Below are 12,962 nucleotides of genomic sequence, written 5' to 3'. Positions count from 1 at the left end.
TTGTATATAGAGATTCCCTTCTTGAACACTTGTTTTTTAAACATGTCATTTGAAATATGATGTAAGAATCAATGTTAATAAATTTTTTAATAAAAAAAGAATGCCTGCATGGTTTAAAAAAAATCCTATGTAGAGCTGAGGGCGTGGCTCATGTGGTAGAACACTTGTTAGAAAGAGCAAAACTCTTGAGTTCAAACCCTTCCCTTTACAGATGAGTGCAGAGGTGGATGAATGCTATATGAGAAAATAGAACCAGGCAAATAAAGGGGATGGGAAGAGTTAAGAAAGGTGGGAAAGAATGGTAGAAGGGGTGACATTGATGAAGATGAGCTGTGTTTATAAACTGGTATGTGCAAACCCTTTGTACAGCTTCTTAAAGGTAATATTTAAAAAAGGAAAGAAAACACCTCCCCCCAAGAATCTATCATTAACCTCAACCCAATGAAGACAAGTCCAAAAAGAAAATGTAAGTCTCAGCTATGACTACTGATAGAGGAATTCTAACTAGAATGTAAGCTAATGGAATATTGTGACACATTAAAAGAATTATACAGCTCTATGTACTTCAAAGGCATTTAGTGAAGTTGAATATTCCTCTTGTAAAAAAATTCTTGATAAATTTAAAATGCATGAGTGCTGATTTTACGTGATAATACACACACACGCATACACAAGGGATATATAAGGTAGGAAAATTAGGATGTGAGGGGCTAACAAAATTAATAAAATCAATATTCTTTATTTATTCTTTTAAATCAACGTTATTCTATTGGTTACCAGTGAAGTTTTGTATAGTTCTCTTCCCATATATTGACTGAGAAAATTAGCCAAAGAAAGATGAAGATTGATATATTACCATTAGAAGAGGAGAATACATGATCATACTGTTGCCATTGTTCTGTTTATTGCTTTGTCCTTTGTGGCTTAAATTTTCATTTTTTTGCATTGTCTTTTTGCTTTTGACTGCTATGTTTTTCATTTTGGAGGAAGATTTAATTATTTAATTTTCTTAAGAGTATCATGTCACTACTTTTTTTAAAAAAAAAGTTCTTATACAACATAGTATGTGATTTTCAGCTCTTCTAGGCTGCAATTGTCTCATGAATTTTCATTTTTAATAATTAGAATTTCCCCTGTTCCCTGATTCTCCTAATCTCTGGTAGGCAGGTACTCTACCACTTGCATCCTGCCTTTTTCCTATTATTTTGGATAAGGTCTTATGCTTTTTTTCCCCCTGCATTGTCCTGGACTCTAATCCTCTTACTTATGCCTCTGTGTTGTAGATAAGTTTGATACAGAGGGTAAGTTTAGTGTTTTATGGTTGTGTATGTTGAGATGACCCACTATTAAATTCATTTAGCTTTTAGTATAGCTGGGTTTTGTTTCAAACCATAGTTTCACACAAACTTACATTGTGTTCATTTTATAGCTTACCTTCTTTCAAATTGGCTTATTCCTACAATGCAGTGAATGTAAACTTACAAGTTCCACAGAATTATGTCAAAATATTACCAAGATCATATTGGTGTTATCACAGCTGTCAAAATTCTTGCCCTGATGCTTTCCATTAGGTTCCAGGTTGCCAGAAAGGTAATAGACTCCCCTCTGAGCATCGGGCTATTCAAAATAAAATCCATCTTCTCAACTTTTATAGAGCTTGCTTAACTTTGACTATAACTAAAGAGTGTATCATTTGATACCTCTTAAAATCAGAAAATTGTGAGATACAACTGTTTTTATATATATAACGGGACAGATTTCTTCTACTACAAGTAGAAGAAACACTAAAGTGGTTTTTTTTCCTGTATAAATGTAAAAAACTTCTACGTAAGAGCTGAAAAAGAATAAGCTGAATCATCTAAGGTTATGCATTCATCAAAGCTTGTTACATGTCTTTAAATTTAAGACTTTGAGAAACGTCTGACATCACATAGATTCTTGCCTTTTTGTTTCTTGGGTCCTGATGCTAAGAAGTGAAAGACCCGTTATCTTATTTACTGAATGTACTTGACTTGTATCACATGAAAAAGTGATCTCACTTAAGTAGTGTGAGAAATATCTCTACTGGTGAGAAATCCTTTTGTTCTAAATTTGAATTTGGGGGAAAGCTGGCATCAGAAACATGGAGCTATGAGAAGCACAGGTGTGTGGCGTGCCAGCTTCTTGGTGGCCCTCACCTGCCACCTATCCTAAGGTGGGCCGCTGGCTTCTTGCTTCTCCTTTAGTCTTAATTTGTGTTTTCAGTAGACCTGCAAAGTATAAGTGATTCTTGACGCAGGGACACAGTGTATTTCTAGAAATGATAGATTTCAGAACTCCAACTTGTTTTTTCAGGAGGAATGTGGTTTTGATGAAGAGGCTGTTTCTATTTGAGTCAGGTTGTATGTCCTGATCACAGTAATTGATGATTTATGTATGTATGTGTGCCATTGGTAAGATGCTTAAACACCTGACTTTAGAATGTGCTAAGTAGGGCCCTGATTCGATTCACAGTTATAGAATTATTGAATTATCTGTGATTGTTGCATTGTTCCAACTCATATCCCTTTGGTTTCCTTCCAGATTCATGAAAAACTGCACTACTATGAGAAGCAGAGTCCTGTGCCCATTCTCCACAGTGCGGCAGCGTTAGCTAATGATGTAAGTGTGCCTTTCTGAGGGCACTGGATGTGTCTGCCACTGTGAAAGCCCCCTGTGCCCGGAGAGGAGTGTAGACAAGAGAGAAACCCAGACCTTGCATTGTTTCTAAAAGCCCAGGCACTGCAAGCTTATGTTAATGATGTTCTCTTGATTTCCCTCCACTTTCTTGTCCTAAAATTGTGCCTGTAGCCGCCTTGTATGCCTGATTAACTACATCACAGAAGATTTTTTTTTTTTTTAAAAACTTGAAACTCAATGGGGAGAAAGAAACTGTCAGGCACTGGTATTCTGAGGAAATCTTACACAAGGGGAATGTTTTGGAGAAATAAAGACAAATGACATAGTTATATTGCTGACAGTACTAAAAAATGACAGGTACTAAGATAGGAATGAGGGTTATGAAATACATAACAAGACGGGATTGTTTTTAAAATGGATTATGAAGTATAGTGATGATTTATGGATATTAGACTTTTCCAAATTACCTTTCATAACCAAAACGTACACTTTAGAAGCAGTTGGCATTGATGGAGTAGTTAATTTCCTGTAGCTATAATTTTATTTTAAGCCAAGGGCGGGGGCCCTGACTTGCAGATCCCACTGTTAAGTTTCGGACTCGGATGAGTTGAGAGCACACCTGGATAAGCTGTGAGAACACTCAGCTACACTCAAACTGTGCTTAGGGTGTTGTGATAGCTTAAGCCTGTAGCTTATTTGTTGATTTTAATTTTTTCTTTATTATCATTTTTCTTTATGATCATTATCTTTAGTTTCAAACAAATGATAATTCAGATTAGTAAAATACCAGAGCCATAAAGTAATAGTCTACTGTAGTAGGTAATTTTCTCAGAAAATAAAGTGTATGCGATACGTGAACAAGTTGTGCGTTATTTAGTGTTCAGACATCTCCCTTGCATTTTTATTTACAGGTATAAGCCTGTTTCAGTGCCTACATTTAGCGAGGAAGCTTACTTTTTCATTATAGAATCAAAACTCTTGAAATGAAGGAAAATAAAGGTCTAAATATAGTAGCATAAGTAAACTGCAATTGCAATTTAAAAAAATCTTAAGACCTACTTTAAAAAGGCAGAGTGGATGTGGATGAATGCAGGCATATTATTCAATATAGATATGTAAAAGTGGAACCAGTGAAGTTGACACGATGGGGGGCCTTGGTTGAGGTGGAGAATGCAAGAGCTGATATTGATCAAGATGCATTGCACTAAAAAACTAATATGTTGAATTGAAATCCTTTTGTATGACTAAAGGTAATTTTTTTTTTTTTTTTTTTTTGCCAGTCCTGACTCTTGAACTCAGGGGCACTGTCCTTGGACCTTTACTAGTGCTCTGCCATTCGAGTCACAGCACCATTTCTGGCTTTTTCTGTGGATATGTTATCAGGGAACTGAACTTAGGGCTTATGAATGCTAGGCAAGCACTCTACCACTAGTCCACACTCCTGGCCCAAGGTTTTCTTTTCTTTCTTTCTTTCTTTCTTTCTTTCTTTCTTTCTTTCTTTCTTTCTTTCTTTCTTTCTTTCTTTTGCTTGCTTGCTTGCTTGCTTGGTTTTCCCTCCCTCCCTCCCTCCTTCTCTTTCTTTCTTTCTTTCTTTCTTTCTTTCTTTCTTTCTTTCTTTCTTTCTTTCTCTCTCTCTCTCTCTCTCTCTCTCTCTCTCTCTCTCTCTCTCTCTCTCTTTCTTTCCCCCCTTCTTCTCTCCCTCCCTCTACCCCGCCTTTCTTTCTTGTCCTCGGGCTTGAGCTTGTCAGTCCTCAGGGCCTGAGCACTGTCAGGCTTTCTCAAGGATAGATCTCTAGCACTTAAGCCACCGCACCATTTCTGGCGTTTTATTTTCTATGTAAGTGGTACCAAGGAATTGAACCTGGATCTTTATGTATGTTAGGCGAGCACTCTACCACTACCACTAGGCCAAACTCCCAGCCCCCAGGATAATTAAAAAAACAAAAACACAAGAACAATTATTGTTGAGGGTTTTGAGGGGAACTATTTTGTAAAAACAACAGTGTAATTAAGCCCCAGTCATAATACAACATTTCTTTAAAAAGAATTTAGAATCCCAACCAGGGGCTCTTGCTCTGTGGGAGCATGTATGAGGTCTTCTTATTTGAGTTTTAGCCTGCAGAAAAAAGAAAGCAAAAAATGACTATGTAATTGTGATAAACCGTAAAATATCACCCAAGTAATACATTTGAATATTAAAATATATTGAATATTAAATGACTAAAGAATATGAAGAGCCCTTTATGTCTTTTTGTAAGTTAAACTTTCCATTAAAGTTATTTTGTAATTAGTGAACCTATCAATTTTCTCTGATTTTACTTTTTTTTTAGAGAAAAGTCATTTTCTAGAGAGAAGAGCTATCATTTTTAACGTGGTAGGAACAGGACAGGCAAATGGAAATTACATGTAATGTTTTAAGAAGAGTTCTAAAATAAAAATACATTCATACTTTCTGAATTATACATGGTACAATTAATAGTTTCAGTCTTTTTTCCTGTTTGTTTTGCTTTTCTTATTATAAAATTTATGTTATCCTTCCTATAGCCAAAATTGAATAGAAATTTTGGTAGGAAGATCTTCTCAAAATTTGTATCTATATTTTATTGGAAGATGATGGTTGTTTATATTTGTGGGGTACAGGAGAGTATTTTGATATGTGTATGCATGCATGCGCACATGTGCATAACACAAATAATCCATGTGTCAAATGTAGATCATTTTTTTGTAGTGAGAATAATCAAAATCTAATGTTGAACATGAGGCAGGTTGAAAACTCCAATCTTTTCTTTAGATAGACTCAACAAATGGGAATTCTTCATTATTAAATAGATAGAGTTCGCATTTTTGGAACCAGAGTAGTTGTTAAACCGTTAGGAGTTTATGATAAACTTAGCTTATATTTAACAGACTTCTTAGCCTGTATAAGTAAATATAATAAAAGTTTCAGGGGGCCTGGAGTTTGGCCTAGTGGTAGAGTGCTTGCCTAGCATGCACGAAGACCTGGGTTCGATTCCTCGGTACCACATCCATAGCAAAAAAGACACAAAGCTTTCCAAGCAGATGACCTGGCATCTAGAGAAGCTGTCTTACTCCAGGAAACGGAAGAAGACTTCAGAAGAAGTGTTATCCGTATGTTTAGGGAGGTACAGGAGAAGGTTGAGAACATAAACAGTGGTCATCCAAGTATCTTGAAATTAAAAACTCAATAGATGATCTCTCTAACGTGATGAACTTCCTTGAAATGACAGTATACAGTCTAGAGGATGAAGTGGAGGCTTTGTCCAGGAGCACAACACAAATGACGAAGCACATCATGAGCAAAGAAAGGCTAAGAGATAGAGAAGACAAATTTAGAAGCTCCAACATCTGACTGATAGGAATTCCAGAAAAAGAGAACCAAGAGAATGAAGCAGAAGACATAATTAAGGAGGTACTTAAAGAAAACTTTCCAGAAATGAAGGATTCCAGTTTTGAGATTGTGAGTGCTAACTGAATACCAAGTTCAGTTGATAAAAAGAGACCCACTCCCAGGCACCTCTTGGTGAAGCTTCAGAATGCCAGTCATAAACATAAAATCCTAAGGGCGTTCAAAGAGAAGAAAGCAGTAACCTATCGGGGAACAGGAATCCGCTTGACAGCAGACTTATCTCTGAGTACTTTAGATGCTAGAAGTCAGTGGATCAATATCATTAAAGCTCTGCAAGAGGAAGGCTTTGAGCCTAGGATCCGGTATCCAGCCAAACTGGTGTTCGATTTTGAGGGTCAGACAAAAGTGTTTGTTGATACTGAAGAATTTAGGAGGTTTATTTCTTATATTCCCTCTTTGAAGGAATCATTGGAGGATATAATTTAGTCATCTAGAAGTCCTTTCCTTCCGTCAACACATCTGAAAAACTCAACAAAAGTTGAGTTGAGGTCTCGCACAAGCTGCCCACAAGGACAGACAGCTAACGGCTTATATTGGGGTGAAAGGTCATATATAAATGGTGAATGCTAGCCATTTATCAGCTTTAATGGTAAAGATCATAGCTTGCATAGGAGAAAACTTCTGTTAAATAATCCTTTGTCATTATGTGGCTATGAAAACTTTTTCTTGCTTGAAAAAAAAAGTTTCAGGTCATCTACTCTTATTTAGACCATTCTATTTGTTTTTTTTTACTCCAGTGCTAAATAACACAGCTACTGTAGAGTTTTGGATACCCTGTGGATTTTACCACCTCATTGAGTACTTCTCCGACACACACATACTGGCTCTCTCTTTCTCTGTCTCTCTGTGTCTCTTTCTCTCTCTCTGTCTCTGCCTGTCTCTCTGTCTCTGTGTCTCTGTCTCTCTGTCTCTCTCTCTGTCTCCCTCTCGTACAGTGTCAAAGCTTGATCGGATCCTTTTATACAAATGGTTCTTTGTCTGCCTGCAAAAGACCATTCCACAGATGAAGTGCTGTGATTTGCCCTCATGTTAGTACATCTGGATGTGTTCCGGCTGATATGGTTATTTCAGTTGGTTTGGATCAGGTCTACCAAGAGCCTGTGAAAAAACATACTTTCCTATTCTTTCCTAATGTCTTGTCCTGTAGCACTGACAAGTAATGACCTGCAGCCAAATCGATTCTCACTCGTGACATAGCACACTCACGGTGTTCTTGCTTAAACCTGACTTATGTCGATGTAATCTCCCTTGCAGCTGGCTGAAGAGCTTCAGAACAAGCCATTAAACAGCGAGGTCAGAGAGCTGTTGAAACTGCTGTCAAAACCCAACGTGAAGGTGAGGACATGTTAGGCCTGTAATAAATATCTTCCAAAAGGGCCACTTTCAGAGCTGTCAAATGAATTGTTCTAGGCATCAATTTTCTGGCGACTGTGCATTCAGGTAGTGTGCAGTATGTTAGTAGCCTATATCGTGTTAAGGAAAAGGAGTAGAGTTTTCTTTAAAAAATTATAATGTTCAACTACCCAGGAGTTTAATTGGGGAGCTCAGAGTTTGAATTGGAGAAATATAGTGTGGCTTCAAGGTCACTGTCCTTTTCAATGAAGAGCACAGAATAGATGGGGTGTTAGGGATTCATACCCATAATCCTAGCTACTCAGGAGGCTGAGATCTGAGGATTGCAGTTCAAAGCCAGTCCAGGCAGGAAACTGTACAACTCTTATCTCCAGTTAACCACCAGAAAACCAGCAGAGGAGCTGTGAATCAAAGTGGTAGAAAACTAACCTTTTGAGCAGAATAGCTCAGAGACTGTGCCCAGCCCCTAAGTTCAAGCCCCACAACCCCAACCTACCCCAAAGGAAAAGTAACCTACGCGAGTAGGTTACATGAATATGTAACCTACATACATATTCATGTAACCTACTCATTTTTTGTTGTTTAGGTTGTGTTATTTCACATGGCCAGTTAATGGTATTTCAAGGTGAATATATATTAACTATTTCACATTGTCTGTTTTTCTTCCTTTTTCATTCCCCAGTTTTCTGTCCTTCTTACCAAGTTACATTTCAAAATATCATTTCATTTTATAGAACAGAACGGTTTTCTCGTGTAAAATACCTGTAACTTACTGGTAGACAGACTCATTTTTCCTACCGACTTCTTCCCAAGCTTGTGTCTTATTTGTTCCTCAAATGTGATTAGTTTCGAGGAAGTGATTTCAAAATTCTTCCTCTTCTTCTAGATCATTTACGATTAAAATCCTGTACTGATTTTCAGCCTGGCAGTGTTGCAGTTGTATATAAAACATAATTCCATCAAAATTCTGTGTTTCCATATTAAAAGGCTCCTTTATCGTACGATTTATATAGAACGTTGAATGAAAATTTCTGTCTGGATGTAATGTGATTGTGTAAGGATAATTGATTTGTTGTGTCTCAGAAAGCTAAATTTTACTTTTGAAAGAACATGGATAAATGTAGAGCAGAAAAGTTGCTTGATATTGAAGACAAGGGATATTAAAAAGCTGGAAGCTCGAAGGAGATTTTTAGCCAGAGGCTGCTCTGAAGATTTCTTCATTTGGCCATAGAATGTTATGTATCAGCCACACAGAGGACAGTGTAACTGCGAGAAGCTTGTTAAGCTCATCTGAGATTATTGTCATAGGTCAAAAGCATAGGAAATTGAAGTGGAAATGTTTTAGACTAGAACACAAGACAAAATAAAACATTTTGATGTTCTGTTTAATATTGAGGTAGAATAGCTAGTAATAAATTATGCCATATGGAAGGAACTAGTGTTCATCTCCAGAGGGAATTGTGACTTCAAGTGTGTTAGGAACTTACATTGCATGAAATCTTATAGTAATAAAATGGGTCATGTCCTTTATATGGAAAATGTTTTAGGTGAGTTTTATTTAGATGAGATGTTTTATTTTTCATATTTACACGGCAGGATGAGTAAAGAATGGATCAGAAATTTGCGTAAAACATTGCCAGGTGGCACTGGCAATTAGCTAGTTTAACCAGTTAGCCAGTCTTGGGAAGAAAGTTTTTTTTTTTGTGTGTGGTACAGGGTTTTAAACATAGGGACTTATTCTTGCTAGGCAAGTATTCTAGAGTACACTTTTTCTTAGACAATGTCACCTCCTCCCTTGTTCTCTCCCAGTTTTCTCCTCCCATTCTCACCTGCAGGTTACTCATTTTCAACAGAGTGTTCTCTGAGTACCATCGCTGCATTTGTTCATCTTTTATCTCTCCATTTCTGTGCCTCTCCTTACCCTCCTGAAGACAGACAAACAAACAAAGCAAAACAGAAACAGTAGAAAAGAAAGAAAAGCCCACATTCTCGTTTCTTAGAGTTCATTTCAATAAATATTGTTTAATTTGATCAGCTTCACATAAGGCATTATGCCTTTCTTTCTGCTGTTCTGTTTTGAATATTTAATTCACTATATTGAAACAGGACCCAAGATAGACCTTCAAAGTAATTTTAGAGATTTATTAACCAACCCACTCAGATATATATAACCGATTATGCAGAGGCTGTGTGGAGATAATACACATATTCTGCTAATCTCCTGTTTGTTTTGTGATTTTGCTAATTTGTCACTAGAGACAGATAATTATTTTTGTACAATATCTATTGTATATACAATTTATAGATGATCGATCATTAGATTATTTAATTAGGTTTGATTACATTTTTTTCATATATTTTTATTGTAATTAATAGAAGGGTTACATTATATTCACCAGATAGAAGGTGCATTAATTCACATACATTGATACCCTTTCTCATGTCTTGGTCCCCATTTCCCTCCCACTCCCACCCCCCCTGCTTATCTTGATTTCCCCCCTTCCCTATCCAATTTCAAATAACCAATTAAGCGCATATAAAATATATCAGATAACGAGGTGAAATATTGTAACAATATGAGATAACCAAGGGATGGCAAAAGAGATGAGAGATAACATAGTACGTTAAGGACAAGTCACTCATTATATGGCTTTTGTTTCTTTCTCCTGGAGGTCCTTACATTTAGTGTCATACTATTTGGCCTAATGTCTCTAGATTTTGTTCTATTGTAAATCTCTGCGAGGAGAGCCCAAGGTTTCTACTGATTATGACAAATGAGGGAGACTATTGGGCCTTCCATAGGCCATTTTTGTTTCTTCTTCAGAGAAGACTCTCTTTAAGTCTTTGGCCCATCTTTTTAATGGGATGGTTGTTTCTTTGGAGATTAGTTTTGGAGTGATTCAGTTTTTTGAGCTGTTGATATATTTTAGATATGAGGCTTTTGTCCACTGTATGGTTAGTGAAGATCTTCTCCCACTCTGTAGGCTTTCTAGTTAATTTGCTAGCTATGTCCTTTGCCATACAAAAGCTCTGCAGTTTAATGCAGTCCCACTTATCTAGACTTTCTCTGATTTGTTGTGTTTCTTGGTCCTTATTAAGAAAGTTTCGACCTGTGCCAAGGAGGCCTAGTGTATCTCCTATTCCTTCTTGTAAAGCTTTCAGTGTATCTGCTTTTACCTCGAGGTCTTTGATCCATTTGTAGTTAATCCTAGTGCAGGGTGACAAAGCAGGATCCAACTTTAGTTTTCTGCAGGTGCTTAACCAGTTCTGCCAGCACCACTTGTTGAAGAGGCTGTCTTTCTTTCATTCTATTTTTTTGGCTCCTTTATCAAAGATGAGGTGGCCATAGGTCTGTGGTTTAATATCTGGGTCCTCAGTTCTATTCCATTGGTTTTCAGGCCTGTTCTTGTGCCAGTACCCAGCTGTTTTGGTCACTACAGCTCTGTAATAAAGTCTAAAGTTTGGTATTGAAATTCCTCCTGTGCTGTTCTTTCTGGCTAAAAATTGTTTTTGCTATACAGGGTCTTTTATCATCCATATGAAATTTTGGATTGCCTCTTCTATTTCTTTAAAGAATGACATTGGGGTATTGATGGGTATTGCATTGAATTTGTAGATAGCCCTTGGCAAGATTGCCATTTTCACGATGTTAATTCCATCCAATCCAGGAGCATGGGAGGTTTTTCCATTTCCTCAGTTCTGCTTCAATTTCCTTCTTCAGGGTTTTAAAGGTTTCATCAAAAAGGTCCTTTACATTCTTAGTTAAGTTAATTCCTAGGTACTTTGTTTTCTTTGAGGCTATTGCAAAAGGAGTTGCTTTCCTGATTGTTGCCTCGTTCCTCTCATTGTTGGCATATAGGAAGGCCGTTGATTTTTGAGGGTTAATTTATACCCTGCTACCTGGCCAAAGTTTTGAATCAGCTCAAGGAGCTTGGGCGTGGAGTCTATAGGGTTGTTTAAATACAGAATCATGTCATCTGCAAAGAGGGAAAGTTTCACTTCCTCTTTCTCTATTTGGATTCCCTTTATGCTTGCTTCTTGCCTTATTGCTCTGGCTAGGAATTCTAATACTGTGTTAAAGAGGAGTGAAGAGAGTGGGCATCCTTGTCTTATTCCTGATTTTAGAGGGAATGGCTTTAGTTTTCTCCCTGATTAATTAGATTTAATTAAGATTTCTACAGATGATAAAAGAATTGCTGGCGAAGGGATCACATATAAATTAAGTAGAACACATAGGAAGAGTGCTGAAACCATACTTTGAAAGTTATAGGCTTTGAGTTCAGACCTGAAGGTGGAGTTTGAGGTAACTAAGGGAAGGGAATGGGAATGATATATGAAGAATATGTTTTTTAGGTAATGTGAATAGCAGGTGACGTCTCACAGAGACTTAAAAGGAATAAAATTTCAAGAGATGGAGTAAGTTCATTGTCACTGGTTGTCTGTGGAAGAAAAAGGAGCCACAGTTTGAAGCAGGTCACGGTCACTGGAATTTTGAGCAGAGCTTGTCCAGCATTATTGTGAATAGCCTTTCTTTTTCTTTCAGTGGTTGTCTTAGTCTGATGATAAATTATATGGTAACTCTAGTTGTGAGCATGGTAGAAGTTTGGATTTCATCCTAAGTGTAGTGAAAAGAGTTTGGAGGAATTTAATTATAGAAGCGACACGATTACCTACCTCTAAATGGGCTACAGAGCAGTTTGTTTCCCCCGGTGGAGAGTGGTAGAGGATGGGAGGAATGTTGACTGGAGGAATGCCAGTTTGGATTTAGTGGATATAATTCAAGGGGGGCATGATGGTGGCCTTGTTGAAGGAGGAGAGATGTGGGTCCATTTTGAGGCATAATGTGAACACATATGTGAGAGTAGCTGGCTACTTATTACTTGGGGAAAAATAGCAACAGGAATGAATTTCAAGTATATGAAACTTTAAGTGTAAAGAATTGAACTATAAAAATATTAGCAGGGCTGGGTGTATAAGTCAAAGGAAGTACACTTGCCTAGGATGTATGAGTGCCAGGGTTTGATACCTAGCACATCAAAAACAGAAAATCAATGTGTGTGGGCACATATACACATATGTACAGATGCACACATATAGATATATATGCATATGTGTAGTATATAGAAAATAGTTATATGATCACTTCATAGAGAAGTATTTGCAAGCTCAGATAAGCACAGATACTGATAAAAGTGAGTCAGTGTCCAGGCTTCTCAGAAAGTTGAGATCTGAGGATCAGGGTACCAATTCTCCTGGCAGTACAAGGGGAATTCCTGTTAGATTCTTATCTCCAATTAACCACCAAAAAGTTGGAAGTGGAGCTGTCGTTCAAGTGCTGTAGTACCAGCTTTGAGCAAAAAAAAGTTCCTGGACAGTATCCAGGCCAAATTTAAGCCTCAGTACTGATATCAAAAGGAAAAAAAGATAATCTGTGACTAAAATTAGGAGTATTAAATGAAATAATTTATATTTGTCCTTAGTAAGACATGAAGTTTATTAGTTGCATTTTAATTTACCTTTGACA

General features: G+C 37.1%; 1 protein-coding gene across 3 annotated transcripts in view; it reads left to right on the top strand.

Moving 5' to 3' along the window:
* Mpp7 (MAGUK p55 scaffold protein 7) overlaps positions 1-12,962 on the top strand; it is a 188,184-nt gene that overhangs the window by 93,473 nt on the left and 81,749 nt on the right. For all 3 annotated transcript variants that reach the window (XM_090319105.1, XM_090319103.1, XM_090319102.1), the window contains exons 4-5: positions 2,563-2,640; positions 7,340-7,420. In XM_090319105.1, the coding sequence (XP_090175231.1) occupies positions 2,563-2,640; positions 7,340-7,420 (159 nt within the window). The remainder of the gene's footprint in view (positions 1-2,562; positions 2,641-7,339; positions 7,421-12,962) is intronic.

Source organism: Megascapheus bottae, chromosome 26, assembly GCF_031878675.1.
Source record: "Megascapheus bottae isolate mThoBot1 chromosome 26, mThoBot2.hap1, whole genome shotgun sequence".
Taxonomy (NCBI): Eukaryota; Metazoa; Chordata; class Mammalia; order Rodentia; family Geomyidae; genus Megascapheus; species Megascapheus bottae.
This window is presented reverse-complemented; position numbering and strand designations above follow the sequence as displayed.